Here is a 19727-nt window from a genome sequence, read left to right on the forward strand (position 1 = left end):
GTTTGTTCAGCATAAATTAGCTGCCACATTTCCTGAAAATTATTAGACTTTGTTTACTGTGAAGTGCTTTGAGATGTCCAGTGATTGTGAAAAGCGCTATATAAATGCAAGTACTTTTTTTCATCAGTAGGTTTTCTCCCTGTCCACTTGTCCGGAGTATGTGTGTGTCTCTAGGGAAAGGGTGGTGCGTATAGGAAGAAAACAAGTTTTAAAAAATGCAATAAAGAGAAAAAAGGTTTGCTCAGAACAGAATGCGACACATCCAAGACTGCTTCAGAGTCTGTTAATGGACTCAATTTTGATAAATTTGAGGCTGCCAGTCTGGTGCTCAAGTCGAATGACCACCAGTGGCAAAACTTGGTTACTACTACAGTACAATACAATGAGAGTCATTTAATTGTGGTGGCATTAGATTTTTGAATCTAGTTAAACTTTTTTTCTACCTTGGAACTTCTATGAATGGAATTTTCAACCCCAGCCACAAAAATTTAACCATTCTATTCCAAAAATAAACAAAACGAAGAGGCTGCATATCCAAAGCAGAACATCATTACAACAGTTCTCTCATCTAGGAAATCTGTGTATAAGTTGCCTTGTCCTTTAGTATGATTCACTAACCTTAATAACTACCTGGTGTTATTACCTGCAGAATCCGTAGACTACGTTCAGAATTAATCAAACAAGCTGTCTTTGTGAAATGGCATACCTTTAATGCAATTTGTAAAAAAAAAAGCAAATTCAAGTATGCATGTTGTACAGTGTTGTATAGGTACTGTGCAAATTCCTACAAACTGTGGTTTGCTTTGAATTTCCCTGGTATAATAATCAAGATGATTAAAGAGCTTTCAAATTCATGCAATAACACAAGAGCTGACACGGAAATAAATCTTAGTCTTATATCTTGGACAGACTGACAAGGTCCAGAAACAAAAAAATACGAAAGTAACAAAGTGGATGCTAGGAATGGAATGAAACAATTTTTCCAATTTCATTAAATTTTAGCTTAATCAGTTTTTCCCCATTTCATTAACATTTTAGCTTCATATTCTCAGTGTACAGTACAAATCTGGTTACTAAGGTGGGAGAGAATCTCCTGCATCACATTCAGCATAACACAGTTAGGAAGTTGTTATAATTCACTGTTTAAGCTGCCCTCAGGACCAGAGATAGTGTCTTGCTAGTTGTTTCACTTTTTTTTAAACAGCCTTGGTATTTAATACCACACTATTAGTATCGATGTTGTAGTAGTGACCAAATAGAGGTAAAAATAATTGCCCCACCTTTTACTGAATTTCACCTGATACTGAACATTCCACCCAATCCAAGCACCCTGAAATCACACTGGGTTTGGATTGCATTAAAAAAAATCTAAAGCACCATTAATTTCAAACAGTGAGACTCACCCTGACCACTACCAGCATTTAATTCCCTCTTGTACATTCGTTAACTCTACAAGAACGGATCTGTTTATGAGAAGCTATCAACTTATTCTCCTGCACACAGCCTGCTCCATACAGAACCCTAAACATAAAGGAGTGAAGAATCCTACACTTTTAGACATTGATAAAGTGATTAAATAGTACTTTAAACAGTCTGACTTGAAACAAGTTTGATAACCAGACCAAAAGTTAGGTCAGATGGCAGTTCACTTGTAGGTTATTTCCCTACCCTGCACTGTGAAATAGCTGGTGGCATTTGGCCAGTTATAGCCTCACCTCTCAAACAAGAATTTTTTAGTGGTTTTTAAATATCCATTCAAGTCTGATTAAGTTGTATGGTTCTCACAAAACTACCACCCCAGTATTACTGTGTCCATGTCACTCCTGCAACAAGTTGAAGTAAAATTTCAGGCAAAAAGAAATCCTGGAATTAGAGACACAGTAAAAACAGAAAATGGTGTAAACACTCAGAAGGGCAATCAGCATACGTGAAAAGGAAACAGGCTAATGTTTCGGATCTAGAATCCACCTGAAACACATCTTTCCCAGGTAAATTTCAATTGGATTCTTGTGCTCAATACAGTTGCGCGCTCTCTCTCACCCTACTCCCCACTACACTGCGTGGAGCCAATATAGTTTTCAAAGAATTTGCATAAAAAAAGGAAAATTCAATGGTCCAGAGATCCATTGGTCACAGCATGGACTTTGCACAATGATGCTTCAGTATTGATGGGTTGTTCCTGAGTGAAGTCAGTAAAAAGACTGGTTTACTCATAAATCCAGTCATCAGCACTGTCGTTCCAGCAGATTAGCTCCTCCGGGCGGAACCAGAGAGAGATTTCACGTATTGCGCTCTTCACCGAATCACTGCCATGGATTACATTCCTGCAGCACACACAGCAAAATAAGCAAACTGAGTTAAATGCTTTAGAGATTCAAGCTGTATCACTGCATTCAATTCTGAGGATTACAGATGTAATGATAGTAAGTGTAGAAAAAAAATTATATTCCTTTTATTTCTAGATCGTCCATCAACATTTCAAACTTCCATTTCTAGTTAAAATTAATGAACAGTTGGACCCCACACTTGTTAACATCTCTAACTTGGCCACGTGTTAGCAAGTTTGCTACTGGTAGAATGCTGCATGGATGGACACTTGTTTGAGTTAGTAACGTCAGTTGTATATCCTCCTTGATCATTCAGAAATGGGTTCCTATTGCAGGACTGATCATAATTCAAAGAAACCAGGCACTACTTGAGAACAATGTTAGCCACTATTCTGAAAGGAACATCTCCCTATGGTGGTATACCCTGCTGGGGCTCAAAAAAGAGAGTGTTATTATGGGGTACCTACCAAAATCACTTACTCAAAAGAGAAAGTTCATTTATTAATTCAGTGGAGCACCCAACAAATATTGGAATATCTTCACAGTACCTGCCAATGGGAAGGATGTACTTGCAAGGATCAGAAAACCTGTTATAATTTGCTGAGGAAGCAGCTCCTGTTTGGAAGCATTAGGAACAGGAGCAGGCTACTTAGGCCCCCGAAGCTGTTCTGCCATTCAATGGGATCATGGCTAGTCTGCAGCCTAACTTCAAGTGCTTACTTTTGCCCTATGCCCTTTAATACCTTTGGTTAACAAGAATCTATCAATCAATCTCAGATTTATAATTATCAATTGATCTAGCATCAAGTGCCATTTGTGTGTAGAAGTGTTTCCTAATTTCACTCCTGAAAAGGTCTGGCTCTAATTTTTAGACAATGCCCCTTAGTCCCAGACTCCCATACCAGCAGAAATATTTTCGATCTATCTATCCTGTCTGTTTCCCTTATCTTAAACTTTGACAAATCACCCCTTAATCTAAATTCCAGTGAATACAATCCTAGTTTATGTAATTTAAACATGCTGGTAAACTGACCATGCACTCCCTCCAAGGCTAACAGATCCTTCCTAATGTATGGTGTACAGGAATTGCTCACAGTAATCTAGGTGTGATCTAACTAGGTCTTTGAATAACTGAAACATAACTTCTACTCCCTTGTATTCTAGGCCTCTAGATATAAAGGTCAGTATGCCATTTGCCTTTGTTATTTTCTATACCTGTTTGTTATATTTTAATTATGTGTACCTGGACCCCTACCAAAGTCTCATTGGAACTCCACTACACTAGCTTCAGCATTTAGAAAGTTCCCTGTTCTATCCTATTTAGATCCACAGATAACCTCACATTTGCCTACATTAAAATCCATTTACCAAGTCTTTGCTTCCAGCTACATTGCTTACAATGCCCCATATCTCAGTGTGTCATTGGCATACTTGATAAATAGCTTTCTATTCATCCAGAAATATGAGGGTATACATATCAGGAAAGGATGAACAGGCTGGATCTCTTTTCTCTTGAAAAGAGGCAGCTGAGGGGTGACCTAATAGAGGTCTTTAAAATTATGAAAGATTTTGATATAGAGAGAATCTTTCCTTTTGTGGGGAAGAGCATTGCTAGAGGCCATCCATACAAAATAGTCACCAAGAAATCCAGAAGAAACTTTAACCAAAGAGTGGTGAGAATGTGGAACTCACTACCTCAGGGAGTGGTTGAAGTGAATAGTATCGATGCATTTAAGGAGAAACCACACAAGCATTTGAAGGAGAAGGGAAGAGAGAGATACAGTGATAGATTTAGATGAGAAAAGTTGGCTGGATGCTTGAGTAGAGCAAAAATACTGATTGGGCCAAATGGCCTGTTTCTGTGCTGTATATCCTTTGTATCCCATCATCTAAATCATTAATAAATACGGTGCATAGTTGAGGCCCCAACACATATCTTTGCGGACACCATTAGTCACATGCTGCCAGTTAGAGTACATGCCCATTATCCATACTCTGTCTCTTGCCACTCAGCTAATTTTCTAACCAGGTCAACACCTTGCATTCACTGCAATTAAGTTCAGCCTTAGCTAACACTATTTAAAGTGGGACTTTATTGAATGCCTTCTGGAAGTCCATATAAATAACATCCATAGACATTCCTCCATCCATTACTTTAGTCACCTCTTCGAAACATTCAATCATGTTCATCAGACATGATCTACCATTTATAAATTCATGTTGCTTCTTGCTGAGCAGTGGAACATTTTAAAGGTGTTTATTATGGACTCTAATAATTTCCCCCACACAGATGTTTAAACAGCTGATCAATAATTCTCTAGTTTCCCTCTCTCACCTTTCTTAAATAGTGGAGGAAACCTATTTCAGCATTCACATAAAATGTTTTACACTTATAAATGAATTGCTTAGCTATTTTAAAAGATTTTAAAATCAGATTCATCGAGGTTTGCCATGAGCATCCCATTCAGCACAGAATTAGCCTCACTTTCTGCTAAATTTTTTAAAACCAAGAAAGTACCCACCGGCCCACATCAACACAGAAGTCCCCTCTGATGGTGCCTGGTGCAGAATCCGCAGGATTGGTCTCTCCCAGCATAGCCCGAGTGATTTTAACAATATCCAATCCTTGCCATACCTGAAATGGCGAGGAAATAACAGTCAGTAACAGAGCCTTGCGGTATTATCTTGCAAAATAGAAGAGAGGGTCAACGTGTTAAAGTTGCTGTGCCAAAAAGTATTCCGTTACAGCAGTGATTCATAAGAGTACTGCATAATGATGATGGAAACAATGCCTTTTTAATAAAACTATAAACATTTTGTGGCATACATTGTTTGAAAATTGTATTCTGACAAACAGATGCCAGCTTTGTACAAAGCATTATATCCTGAAAACTTGTATTTACAATAAAGATAACCTAGAATGAGGTAGATGAAATTACAACTTATTTCTATAATTATAAACCTGCACCCTTGTTTCTGGGACCTTCTGTTCTTATGGGAAATCTGTTCACTCTGCAGTTCCCTCTCCTGGCTTCCAACTGAACTAAAATTACTTTTCTGGTTTTCTCTGTTTCTGTGGGTCCCTCTGTCTGGACCCCTGTTGCTAGGCAGCAGCACAGTTTTTTCTACCTTGTGTTTGATTTAACTTCAAGAGTCATAAACCTCATCAAAATGCAGACATCTTTTAAAGTGAAATGAAAATTCAAGTTCCCTCCTTTCTTAACACAAATACAGAAATACAAATTAAACTTAAAGCTAAAACTCATCCCTAACACCCACAAATACAAATATAACTTAAACTATCTCTACTTTCTAACAATACTGTATAGTTCTGACTGCTTTAACATACCATAGCGACCAAAGGGCCAGAGCTCATGTATTTCACCAATCCATTATAGAAAGGACGATCCTTGAGTTCAATGTAGTGATCTTTTAGCAAGTTTTCTGAAGCCTACATAAAAAAGACATAGTATGCCATTACTTATTCATTAGACTTATCCCATCAAACATTGGAGTACATTATAGTTACCTCAAAATATCTGGATGTATATAATAGTGCAGTATAGTGTATCAAATCCAGCTGTTCAAAAACCAGCATTGTCTGAAACCAGACATTTTTAGAATATGCCATGCATCAATTTTAATTGAGTAAAATAAATAAAAACTTACCTGGACAATTCGGCTAGGTGCTGCATTGGCGCGGTGAGGCGCCTGACTAGTTATCCCCTTTGTCGCTTGTGCACCAGTCTATTCCCACACTGAGTGACCCTTGACCCCACCGGACTCGGCTTGACCCAAACCATCTGACCTGAAATCCAGCAAGATCTGAAATCTGGCATGGCCCCAGTTTCAAGATTGCCGGTTTGAGACACTGTACCTGTATGTTCTTGAAAAGTGCAGCAAAGCGAGCAACAGCATTGTTAGATTATCAGTACATCAAAATATTAAGTTTGTTCAATTAACGCACAACATACAGGATTCCTCTCCAAGTCTTAGCAAGAGCTGCTATTCAGCACCATGTGTCAAACATATTTGGACATGACACATGAGAACATTAATGTACTGCACATAGTACAGATACACGATCACCGAGTGTATACCCAGGCACTGCATTCTCATCAAGTTGGCTAGCTGTACCCAAGCCCCTGCTGGCTAAGGGCTCCTCCTAGCCCCAAACTTTTCCCATTCCCAGCCTGGTCCAGCCCCAATTATTCTGTCTCTCACCCGTCACCTGCATTTAGAATCATAGAAAAGTTACAGCGCAGAAAGAAGCCATTCAGCCCATCCTGTCTGCTGGCCAGAAAAAATGAAAAAGAAACTGGCCAGTCATTTTAATCCCAGGTTCCAGCACCTGGTCCGTAGCCTTACAGGTTACAGTGTTTCAGATGCAGATCCAAGTACCTTTTAAATGAGTTGATCATTTCAGCCTCAACCACCAACTTAGGCAGTGAACTCTAGCCACCCCCCACCCTCTGGAAGAAAAAGTTTTTCCTCATGTCCCCTCTAATCTTCTACCAATCCCTTTAAATCTATGCCCCCTGGTAATTGACCCCTCAGCTAGGGGAAATAAGTCTTTACCGTCTACTCTATCTAGGCCCCTCAATTTTGTACACCTCAATTAAGTCAGCCCTCAGCCTCCTCTGTTCTAAGGAAAACAACCCTAGCCTATCCAATCTCTCCTCATAGCTGAAATTTTCAAGCTCTGGCAGCATTCTTGTAAATCTTCTTTACTCTCTCCAGAGCAACTATATCCTTCCTGTAATGTGGTGACCAGAACTGTACACAAAATTCCAGCTGTGGTCCAATCAGCATTTTATACAGTTCCATCATTACATCCCTGCTTTTGTATTCAATATCTCATCCAATAAAGGAAAGCATTCCATATGCTTTCTTTACCACCTTATCCACCTGTCCTGCCACCTTCAGGGACCTGTGGACATGCACTCCAAGGTCTCTCACTTCCTCAACCCCTCTCAATAACTTGCCATTTATTGAGTATTCCCTTGCTTTGTTTGTCCTCCCCAAATGCATTACCTCACACTTTTCCAGATTGAATTCCATTTATCACTTTTATGACCAATCAACCAAACCATTGATATCATTCTGGAGACAACAGCTATACCCTTCACTGTCAACTACATGGCCAATTCTTGTGTCAACTGCAAATTTCCCAATCACACCTCCCATGTTTATGTCCAAATCATTAATATATACAACAAACAGCAAGGGCCCCAACACTGGAACACCACTGGAAACCATTTTCCACTCACAAAAACATCCATCGACCATTACCCTTGTTTCCTGTCACTGAGCCAATTTTGGATCCAACTTGCCACCTTCACCTGTATCCCATGGGATCTCACTTTTCTGACCAGTCTGCCATGTGGGACCTTGTCAAATGCCTTACTAAAATCTGTGTAGACAACATCGACTGTACTACCCTCATCAATCCTCTTTGTTACTTCCTCAAAAAAATCTGTTAAGCTAGTAAGACACGATCTTCCCCTAACAAAACCATGCTGACTGTCCCTGATCAGCCCATGCTTTTCCAAGTGACAGTTTATTATGTCTCTCAGAATTGATTCCAATATTTGCCCACCACTGAAATCAGACTGACCAGTCTATCATTTTCTGGGCTATCCCTTGCACCCTTTTTAAATAATGGTACAACATTTAAGTAATAGAACATCATGAACATGACATTTTGGTTTGCAACACACTTATCGAATGAATTCATGGAAGCATTCAAAGCTGGGAAATGCCTCTATGAAGATCAGCGCAGTGCTGTGCTATGTACAGTTGGTCATATAAGATATAATGAAATAAAAATCCTTTGCCCCATTAACGCTGTCTTCTCACAGAAGATGTGTAAACCAGTTTTTCAAACCATGGATGAAAAATTTCTTCAGTTTATATCCTGCCTCTACAGGTTAAAAAGTAGATACTGAGAAAATGTTTCCCCTGGCCAGAGAATCTAAAACATGGGCTCACTGTCTTAGAATGAGGGGTTGGGCCATTTAGGACTGAGACGAGGAGAATATTTTTCACTCAAGAGTTGTGAACCTTTGGAATCCTCTACACCAGAATGTTGCAGATATTCAGTCGTTGAGTATTTTTTTGGCTGTTTGGTGGGATATGGGCATGGTTTGGGAAAGTAAAGTTGAGGTAAAGATCAGCCAAGATCTTACTGAATAGTGGAGCAGGCTTGGAGAGCAAATGGCCTACTCCTGCTCCTATCCTTACATTCTTAGAAGGCAAATGTGTTGAATATCTGTTTGAAATTAGGTCCCACTTTACCACATTTGCAGGGTTACCAAATTATATGTTTCATCCTGCTCAATAATCAGAAAATCAGCATGTTTTGAAGCAAAGCTTTGTCCACTTTAATTGACCCTCTTATTCTCAGGACCTATATCCATGCACAAATGATACCTACATGTACTGAATTACACCTGTACTTCACCATATCTAGAAACACACTCGGTACTGTACCTGTACTATTTTCATTCCAACCAGTTTAAATCCCTTCTGCTCAAATCTCTGTATGATTTCTCCAACCAGACGACGCTGAACTCCATCTGGTTTGATGGCTAAGAAGGTTCGCTCGTGTCTTCCAGTGATTACTAAGAAGCAAATAGAAAATGCAGTCATTTGAAAAGAAAGGCTTGCATTCATAACACACTTTCCACAAACCACAGGATACTCCAGTGTTTTACAGCCAATGAAGCATGTGGTAAATGCCTGCAGTCAATTTGCACACAGTAAGGTCCCACAAATGCCAGCGTGATAATGGAGCTAGATAATTCTGTTTTAGTGACAATAGTTGAGGATAAATATTAGGCAGGCATCAGTGAGAACTCCCCTGTTCTTGTTTGAAATAGTGCCATTGTATCTTTTATGTCCAGCTGAGATGGCAAATGGGGCATCTGAAAGATGGCACCTCTGACAGTGCAGCATTCCCTCAGTACAGCACTGATGTGTCAGCCTAAATTCTGTGCTCACGTCACTGGTGAGGCTTGAACCCACAACCACTTGACTCAAGACTGAGCCATTGTTAATATAAATCTTGTCCACTTATAAATATTTAGTCTCGAACAATTAAGTTTTCATTTTGGTCTATTCTACATGCAGCAATCTGAATACAGTATGGGCAGTAAGAACACAGACACGAGGAGGCCATTCAACCCCTCAAGCCTGTTCTGCCATTCAATTAGGTCCATAGCTCAACTCCATTTGCCTGCCTTGAATCCCTAACCCCTTGCTAATCAATCTGTCCATCTCAGTTTTGACATTTTCAATTAACCTAGCCTTAGTAGTTTTAGGTGGGGTGGAGGAGTGGGTGGGGATTGTGTAGATTTTAGGTGGAGTGGGGGAGTGGGTAGACCTTGCTTATCAAGAATCTATCTACCCCTGCCTTGAAAACATTCAAAGACTCTGCTTCCACTGCCTTTCAGGGGAAGTAGTTCCAAAGACTCACTACCCTCAGAAAAAATTTCTTCTCATCTCTGTCTTAAATGGGCAACCCCATATTTTTAAAGAGTGACCCCTATGCATCCTCGCCACATTAACCCCATCAAGACCCCTCAGGATCTTATATGTTTCAATCAAGTTGCTTCTTACAGTTTTAAACTCCAGCGGATACAAGCCTAGCCCATCCAATCTTTCATCAGAAGATAACCTGCCCATTCCAGCTATTAGTTTAGTAAACCTTCTCTGAACTGCTTCTAATGCATTTACATCCTTCCTTGAATAAAGAGACCAATTACTGTACAGTATTCCAGAGGTCTCACCAGTGTCCAGTACAACCTTCCTACTTTTGTATTCAATTCCCCTTGCAATAAATTATAACACTGTTAGCTTTCCTAATTACTTGCTGTACCTGCATACTACCCTTTTGTGATTTATGCACTCCGACACCCAGATCCCCCTGTACCTCAAAGCTCTGCAATTGCTCACCATTTAGATAATAAGCTTCTTTTTTATTCTTCCTACCAAAATGGACAATTTCACATTTTCTCACATTATGCTCCATTTGCCAGATCTTTGCCCACTCACTTAACCTATGTCACTTTGTAGCCTCATGTCTTCTTCACAACTTACCTTCCTACCTCCCTTTGTATCATCAGCAAATTTAGCAATTATACCTTCAATCCCTTCATCCAAGTCATTTATATAAATTGTAAAAAGTTGAGGCCCAAGTACTGTTCCTTGTGGCACACCACTCGTCACATCCTGCCAACCAGAAAAAGACCCATTTATAGTTACCTTCTGTTTCCTGTTAGCTAGCCAATCTTCTATCCATGCCAATATGTTACCCCCTACACTATGAGCTTTTATTTTCCGCAATAACCTTTCATGTGGCACCTTATCAAATGCCTTCTGGAAATCTAAACACAGTATATCCACCAGTGCCCCTTTATCCATAGCACATGTGATTTCTTCAAAGAACGCCAAATGGTTAAACATGATTTCCCCTTCACAAAACCATGTTGACTCTGCCTGATTGTCTTGAATTTTTTCAAGTGCCCTGCCATAATATCTTTCATAACAGCATCCAACATTTTCCTTATGACAGATGTTAAGCTAACCGGCCTGCAGTTTCCTGCTTTGCTTCCCTCCCTTTTTGAATGAAGGAGTTACATTTTTTTCCAATCTAATGGCACCTTCCCCAAATCTAGGGAATTTTGGAGAATTAAAACCAATGCATCAACTATCACATTAGCCACTTCTTTTAAGACCCTAGGATGAAGTTCATCAGGATTTGTCAGCCGCAGCGCCAACAGTTTAAGTACCACTTACTTCCTCGGTGATTGTAATTTTCCTGAGTTCCTCCCTCCCTTCCAGTTCCTGATATACACTTATTTCTGGGATGTTACTTCTATACTTTGTAGCGAACACTGATGCAAAATACCCGTTCAATTCACCTGCCATCTCCTTATTTTCAAATTATGAATTCCTCAGATTCACTTTCTATAGGACTAATGCTCATTCTATTAACTCTTTTCTCATTTATTTATCTATAGAAACTCTTACTATCTGTCTTTATATTTCTAGCTAGCTTTCTCTCATACTCTAATTTTTCCCTCCTCATGAATCTTTTTGTGACTCCTTGCTGTTCTTAATATTCTGTGCAGTCTTCAGACCTGTCACCGTCTTTGTGCAATTATATGCTTTTTCTTAACGTTTGATGCTATCTTTAACTTTTTAGTTAACCACAGATGGTGGGTCCTCCCTTTTGAATTTTTCTCTCTCGTTGGAATGTATCTATTCTGTGTATTCTAAAATATCCCTTTAAATGTCTGTCCTTGCATCTCCATTGACCTATCCCTTAACCTCATTTCCCAGTTCACTTTAGCTAGCTCATTCCCACATAATTGCCCTGAAGTTCAAAATATTGGCCTTGGACCCACTCTTATCTCAAACTGAATGTAAGATTCAGTTATATTATGATCACTGATACCCAGGGGTTACATTCACTATGAGGTTATCAATCAATCAATCCTATCTTGTTGCACAATACCAGGTCTAGCATAGCCTGCTCTCTCATTGGCTCCAGAACATGGTGTCCTAAGAAACAATCCAAAAACATTCTATGAGCTCATCTAGGCTACCTATGCCCATCTGATTTTTCCAGTCTATTTATAGGTTAAAATCCCCCATGATTGTCGCTGTACCTTTCTGACAAACTCCCATTAACTCTAAAACAAAAACAGAAATACCTGGCAAAACTCAGCAGGTCTGGCAGCATCGGCGGAGAAGAAAAAGATTTGACGTTTCAAGTCCTCGTGACCCTTCAACCTGCTGAGTTTTTCCAGGTAATTCTGTTTTTGTTTTGGATTTCCAGCATCTGCAGTTTTTTGTTTTTATCCCAATAACTCTACTCTGTCCTAACATGTAGTTACAATTAGTGGTGGGGGGGGGGGTGGTCCTGCATACAACTCCCACAAGTGACTTCTTGCCTTTTTATCATTTCTCATCTCAATCCAAACCGCTTCTCCATCCCAGTTTCCTGAACTTGGGTCATCCGTCTCCAATGAGCTAATGCCATCATTCCTTTGTGTAAATAAGTGCTTCCTGGCATGGCCCAGCTCTAATTTTAAGGCTATGTCCTTGTTCTTGCAGATGAATTAATGTCCCATGCATGACACATGCAGTGCAGGATATTAATGTGCTGTACACAGCACAGATACAATGTATACTCAAGGAACTGCACTCTCATTCAGTGGGCTAGCTGTGTCCAAGCCCCTGCTGGATGAGGGCTCCTCCCAGCCCCAAGCCTCTGTCCGACACCGGGCTCCTTCCCATTCCCAGCCTGGACCAGCCCCGGTTATTCCCTCTCTCTCTCACCGGTCTGGAACAAGTAGGCAAAGACGGTCAACGCCACGCAAATCATTGCCGCTTGTCCCTTTTGATCCTTTTCCACCAGAGCAGGAACGTCCGAAGGAGCCCGATCAGGAAAGGGGGAAAGGGGAGCGGGAGCGCGCACGTACAATAAAAGGTGCGCGGCAATGCCACCCAGGGCGCGCGCGTTGTCACGTGCGTGCAGCGGTCGCCGGGTGTGGAGTGGAGAGGCGGGGCGCGGGGAAGGAAGGCGGGGGCGCGCAGATTTTTGGGCAGAGCGGCCCCTGGCGGCTGGGAGGAGCACGGTGACTCCTCCCCCACCCCCCCATGAACCATCGCTCGCGGCGGGAATCCCGGTGTTGGAGCAGGTCAGAGGGGAGACGTCGGTTGCTGGTCTGAAGGAGTGGGCAATATTCTCGTAACTTGTTCCACAATTTGATTTGATTTGATTTCTTCATGTCTGCCCTGAAAGTCTCGCTTATCTTCCGTGATTTATGCTGGGTAGTTTCTAAAATTGTCACGTCAAAACGCCCAGAGCTTCTGGAACTTACTATTTAGCACTTTCACTTATTTTCCCACTGCAATGCCTTTTGAGGCCTAGATTTTAGTTGACCTGTCAACCCAACAACAGCCTTTTCTTATGCAGCATAAATTGTTGCTCTCTTTGAAATTTGGTATTTTTGCGTCTGTCCTGAGAAGTGTAAGATGGAAAGCTTCAACAGCATGTCTATTTTTACAGCAATACCCAAGTTCTGTACTACCAAGCAACTGTTGACTTTTAGTGAATTTTCAACACTACAAGACCTCAGGACATGACTTCTGCCTCTCTTTATACCCTGTTCCCAGTCGGGTTCTCCAGGTGTGTCAATGGACTGCAATTCTAATGGTCCCACCAGAACCCTCTATAGTGTTGTCCCAGTGACCATTCCTCAGCTGTTGGATCTGGAGCATCAATGGACTGACCAGGTCTGGGACAGACCAATCCCAAACCTGCCATCATCCGTCATCCACAGACACGCATTCTGAGCAAAAGTTGTTGGAAAGCAAAGACACAGAAACCCGAATTAGTCCTGGTGAAAGGTCATACAGCCAACACTTTAATTCTGTTTTTCTTTCCACAGATGCTGCCAGACCTGCTGAGTGTTTCCAACATTTTCTGTTTTTATTTCTCCAATATCTGCTGTATTTCGCTTTTGATTCTAATTTTTATTCTTATATATTCTTATTTTGCCAGAGGATGTAACTTATGTCATTTCAATCAACCCAGATGAGATTGATGAACTTGGGCTAGCCCAATTCAGGGTAATGAGTAATGTGGTGTATGAATTTCAGTGCCAGTGTGATGCTAGGTATGTAGACCGTACATCTCAAAGACTGGTGAAACATATCAAACAGCTTGTCCCAGCTGCTGTTTGCAACAGGCAAGGTACAGACCGTACCCAACCAGCTCATGCTTGCAAAACTCAACACACAGTGCCCAATGTTAGATGTGATTGCATGATTGGATAACATTCGCTAAATAGTCCCCGGTATGTTAAAAATTACGCTGACAACCAATTTAAGATTGTCAGTTGGGTGCACAGCGTGGCGCATTTGTGTGTACTGGAAGCTACAAAAATTAATACACAGGGCCCTGTTCTTTGCAGACAGAAAGAACACATATGCAGATTGTGCCTGTTTCAGCTAAACAACATAACTAATATCCATTTGCCAACTCATTACTTAGGACACTGCCTTGGCCAATCAGGGTCAAGCTGCCTGTTTTAAATTTCAAACAATGCTGGGCAGTTATCTGTCAGTCACCATCAACTGGTGCATTCTCCATGGAAACGCCTCTACCAATCAGAGTCCACTTGCCAACCAATCAGCACTGTCTTTTCATACAGAATAAATTGTTGGATTCCCCTTATATTGATATTCTTGCAAAATGTCCTGATGAGTGCAAGATGAAAAGCTTCGACGTGACTCTTCTTCAGCAATACCAATTTAAGGATTAAAGTTAGCTATTTTTTTTATGGTTCATTGCCAAACTATCAATGCATTTATTCTCTCAATCATCTGTAGAGAGAAAGAAAATCAATCTTTGCCACAAACTCCTAATCTTAATTTTTACTTTTGATTCTAGCTAATGTTTATAATTATGTTTTGAGAACTGTTTTTCAGGGAGGGTGAACGTAGAGAAAGGATTGTGATTACAGCAAGTGACTTTATGCTGCATAACACCTGTGGCAAATCTGTATGTAAAGGATGTAAAATAACCTGTCTACAATTTTAAATAAACACACTCTAAATGCACTGAAATTGCAGGTTTCCGAAAGACAGTTCACTTTTGTAAAATCCTAGCTCCAAGTTAGAATTCTGACTTGGGATGGTGGCGGAGGGTGGGGGGTGGAATCTGAATGTGGAATGGAAAGAAAGTGGTGATGAAATCATCTCCTGTACATAAACAGATTTTTAAAAATGAAAGAGGTGCACCTTTGACTAACAAAAACAAAAACAGAATTACCTGGAAAAACTCAGCAGGTCTGGCAGCATCGGCGGAGAAGAAAAGAGTTGACGTTTCGAGTCCTCGTGACCCTTCGACAGAACTCCTCTGTCGAAGGGTCATGAGGACTCGAAACGTCAACTCTTTTCTTCTCCGCCGATGCTGCAGGACCTGCTGAGTTTTTCCAGGTAATTCTGTTTTTGTTTTTGTTTTGGATTTCCAGCATCCGCAGTTTTTTTGTTTTTTGCACCTTTGACTAGGCAGTCTCTGCTGAAGCTCAAGAACTGTGTGAATACAAGGACAGTCAAAATTCGAAGTGGAACCTCTGTAAAACAATTTTGTATCTCTGAGTCTCCTATTATTCTGATATTGAAGTATGCATTTATTGACCTGGAGCTCCTGGCAAAATTTGTGTTAATTTGGAGAGTAATGTGTGCCTGCTTGTGATAATGGCTGCATTTGGACTTGCCAAACTGTGATTTTTCACCCATTCGCTTCAACAGCTATTTTTTTATGGTTCAGTGCCAAAATATCAATGCATTTATTCTCTCAATCATCTGTAGAGAGAAAGAAAATCAATCTTTGCCACAAACTCCTAATTTTAATTTTACTTTTGATTCTAGCTAATGTTTATAATTATGTTTTGAGAACTGTTTTTCAGGGAGGGTGAATGTAGAGAAAGGATTGTGATTACAGCAAGTGACTTTATGCTGCAACAGACAGAAAATTGTGGACTAGTCAACTCTCTGGCAGGAAACAAGAATATGTAATCTGTTCGGGAAGTTCAGAAGACTTATATGTAGAGAGTTGTGGATCATTGTTAAGTACAAAGCTGTTTTGGACATGGAAAAAAGGGGAAGCAATCACTTGATGGATCATTCATGTATGGGCCTACCAAATCTTAACTAGTCTAAACAGAAGCACCTTTTCTTTGTCTCTATTCTTTATTTTTCCTTCAACTCCATCTTTTATAAACAAAAAGCCCCACTCCCTACATTTACTATTGATTTAATTAAAGGTACGTGATTATTATTACTGTACTATTAAGACAATATACATCCAACTTTATACAGAGTGACATTGCAGATATTTCTGTGGAAATTACAGTGAGGCTAGCAGTTTTCACCACTATTAAAGTCTAACTTGGACCTCAACTCTGACAACTGCATCCATGCAGTGAAACGCAGAAATCAGTATGTTTTTGTCCCTGTTGCCCTGCTGCTCCGGATGCTGCATTATATCAGTGGGCAGAAATTTTTCGCACGGTGGTGGGCGTGCGCCTGAACCTCTCGGGCGTGAAATGACGCATGTTGACGTTGGCCGAGCGTGCCGGTGACAATGTGCGGTTGCGCGATGGTTTGGTCGGTGGGTGCGCGCCGGAACCGGCAGCTCGCCTGCCGACAACTAAAAGGTCCGTTAAAGCCGTTAATTAATCAATTAAATCAAAATTTTTTGTTGCCCGTCCAACCTAATGGTTGGTGGGCAGGTGAAAAGGGCAAGTGGCCTTTGCATGTTTTTGGAAATGTCATCCGCGGGCGGGATGAGGTTTCCAAAAGCAAATAAAAATAAAATAAAATGTTTAATTTTTCATTAATAACATGTCCCTGTGCATGTGACAGAGTCACAGGAGGGGGACATGTTTCATTACATTTTTATTTTTTAAAATTATTTTATCATACGTCTCCATCTCCCCGAGGCAGCTCTGTGCATATGTGTGAAGTTTGTGCTTGGCCCACTCACCACCCACCCCCCCCACCACACACACACACACACACACACACACACACTCCCAAACGCACAGGCAGTGCTCAGCTGGGCGGGCCTTAATTGGCCTGCCAATGTGAAATCACAGTCCGGTGCCGATTGCCGGCGGCAGTCGGCTTCCCGAGCACCCCCGTCAAGGGCAAAGTTTGCCCGGTACCTCATCAAGGGAGTCAGCACAGAATTACAAGAAGAACTGTGAAGTTGCGGTACTTACACGATAGACACCCTCTCATTTTCCTATAAAAATTTAGGGCTTATTCATTCCAATGGTAGTACATTTTCAACAGCGTGCCTTAATTATCGCTGAACAACCTCTCTAGCACTGAAAAATGAACTTCTCCGGATGTGAAATCTCATTCCTTCAGATTTTAATTATCATTGGAGATTTAAACTTTTTTTAACTTTGACTTTGTCTCTTTGTATCTTTCTCTCTTAATCACATCTTTCTTTCCCTCTCTCTTTATTTTACTTTCTATACCTGATTTGCCATAGAATATTTAATTCAAACTGCCACTTCCTGATTCAAACACTGCGCTGCTCTTTACCAATTCTTCAATCTGATTGGTGAAGGGGATGTACAATTGCTTGCTCTGTTCACAAGGTCCCAGATCCCCAGAGACCATCGCGCCATTTAGGCTTTCTAACAGTATGTTCCAATTTCCCACTGAAAGTCTATGGGCAAGTGTAATGAAAAGCTGTCACCGTTTTCTTTTCACTGAATGCAAAATACAGCTCAATATTTTTGTATATATAAAAAATCAGCATTTAATTGGAAATGTATAACATAGATGCCATAGTTTCTCTATCTCTTGATTATATCAGTATTATGTTATAGGAAAGTAAATTGTGAAGAGGACACAAAGGGTCTGCAAAGGGATATAGATAGGATAAGTGTGTGGCAAAAATTTGGCAGATGGAGTGTAATGTGCTAAAATGTGAACTTGTCCACTTTGGCAGGAAGAATAGAAAAGCAGTATGTTATTTAAATGGAGAGGGATCGTAGACCTCTGAGGTACAGAAAGATCTGGGTGTCCTGGTACATGAATCAAAAAAAGTTGGTATGCAGATACAGCAAATTAGTAGGAAGACAAATGGAATGTTGTTTATTGCAAGGGGAATAGAATATAAAAGTAAGGGTATTTTGTTACAGCTGTATAGGGCATTGGTGATACCACGTCTGGAGTACTGTACAATTTTGGCCTCCTTATTTAAGAAAAGATGTAGGTATGTTAGAAAGAGTTTAGAGAAGGTTCACTTGACTGACACCTTGGGATGGCAGTGTTGTTATCGTCTGAGGAAAGGTTGGACCTGTATCCGTTGGAGTTTAGAAGAATGAGAGGTGATATTATTGAAACATATAAAATCCTGAGGGGACTTGACAGGCTGGATGCTGAAAGGATATTCCCCCATGTGGGAGAGACTAGAACTTGGGGACACTGTTTAAAAATAAGAGGTCTCCCATTTGAGATGGAGATGAGGAGAATTTTTTTCTCTGAGGGTTGTGAGTTTTTGGAACTATTCCCCAGAAAGCAGTGGAGGCCGGGTCATTGAATATTTTTAAGGTGGAAGAAGATAGATTCTTAAGTAACAAGGAAGTCAAAGTATATCGGGGGTAGGTGGGAATCTGGAGTTGAGGCCACAGTCAGATCAGCCATGATCTTATTGAATGGCGGAGCAGGCTCACATTTCTAACAATGGCTCAAACATAATTGGCAACTCCTATGTCCTTTGGGATATATCAGTAGAATTATTGTACACAACCCATTGCTCTTTTGCATATGCCCTTTAACTGAATCTATTGCTCAGTTAGTAGCACTCTCATCTCTGAACCACAAGCCTTGGGTTCAAGTCCTACTACAGGATTTGAACACAAAAATCTATGCTGACATTCCTGTGCAAACCTGAGGGAGTGCTGTACTGTTGGAAGCGCTGTCTTTTGGATGAGATATTAAACTGAGGTCTCTGTTCCAGTGTCCTGACCAATTTTTATCCCTCAATCAACATGATAAGAAACAGTTTATCTGGTCATTATCATGTTGCTGTTTGTGGGATCTTGCTTTGCACAAATTAGCTGGTGCATTTCCTACACTGCATTAGTGACTATACTTCAAAAGTACTTCATTTGCCGTAAGGCGCTTTGAGACCTCCTGTGGTCGTGATAAGTGCTAAATACATGCAAATCTTTTTTGAACAAACACACTTTTCTTGACACAGTGTCAACCGAGGATCTGCAATCAGATACTGAGGTGTCTAGTCTGAGATGCTTCATATGTCATTAGAAATTAATTAAAAGTGTCAACTTCTATGTCTTTGGCTCCTTCCAGGGGTTGGTGGGTGATCTTTGTGGTGTCTCCCAGTCAGCTGTCCATACTTGTGTCAAGCAAGTTACAGACGCTCTGTTCAGGTGTGCATTGACCTTCATCCAAAGGACATAGGAGTTACCAATTACGTTTGAGCCATTGTTAGAAATGTGAGCCTGCTCCGCCATTCAATAAGATCATGGCTGATCTGACTGTGGCCTCACTACTGTTGGGACCAGGCAAGCCAGACCAAACTGCCACCTCCTTGAGGGAGGGCAGCAAGGCAATCGTCCGAAAAATGAGGGGCACCATGCCCCCCTGCCCTGCCCTCCTGCCTGGCCTGCTCACCAGCAGTGCTCTGGGGAGCCCTTCCAAGTAGCCATGTTTGTCAGCCTTTGAAAGGCTGCAGCAGCTTTTTAAGACAGGCTGCTGGGTCGCCATTGGACCCGGCAGTCATTACAGTCCTGCTGCCACCTGCCTTAATTGGCCCGCCCACATAAAATGGCGGTG

General features: G+C 40.9%; 1 protein-coding gene across 1 annotated transcript; it reads right to left on the bottom strand.

The window, feature by feature from the left end:
* Positions 1-689: 689 nt before the first annotated feature.
* Positions 690-12818, bottom strand: nme3 (NME/NM23 nucleoside diphosphate kinase 3). The gene is made up of 5 exons (XM_041206545.1): positions 12675-12818; positions 8820-8950; positions 5677-5778; positions 4850-4962; positions 690-2324 (listed from the first exon to the last, which is right to left on the bottom strand). The coding sequence occupies exons 1-5, from the start codon at positions 12718-12720 to the stop codon at positions 2207-2209; spliced, it is 510 nt and encodes a 169-aa protein (XP_041062479.1). The 5' UTR covers positions 12721-12818; the 3' UTR covers positions 690-2206.
* Positions 12819-19727: the final 6909 nt, after the last annotated feature.

The sequence above is a fragment of the Carcharodon carcharias genome, chromosome 15 (genome assembly GCF_017639515.1).
Source record: "Carcharodon carcharias isolate sCarCar2 chromosome 15, sCarCar2.pri, whole genome shotgun sequence".
In the NCBI taxonomy this organism is placed as follows: domain Eukaryota; kingdom Metazoa; phylum Chordata; class Chondrichthyes; order Lamniformes; family Lamnidae; genus Carcharodon; species Carcharodon carcharias.

Bases quoted from the DNA above. Each gene is read 5' to 3' on its own strand.
- nme3 (XM_041206545.1), bottom strand. From the start codon at position 12,720: ATGATTTGCGTGGCGTTGACCGTCTTTGCCTACTTGTTCCAGACCG. The intron at 8,951-12,674 runs GTGAGAGAGAGA...TTTGCTTCTTAG, and splicing joins TGCCTACTTGTTCCAGACCG to TAATCACTGGAAGACACGAG. The intron at 5,779-8,819 runs GTACAGTACCGA...TTTTTTATGTAG, and splicing joins TTGGAATGAAAATAGTACAG to GCTTCAGAAAACTTGCTAAA.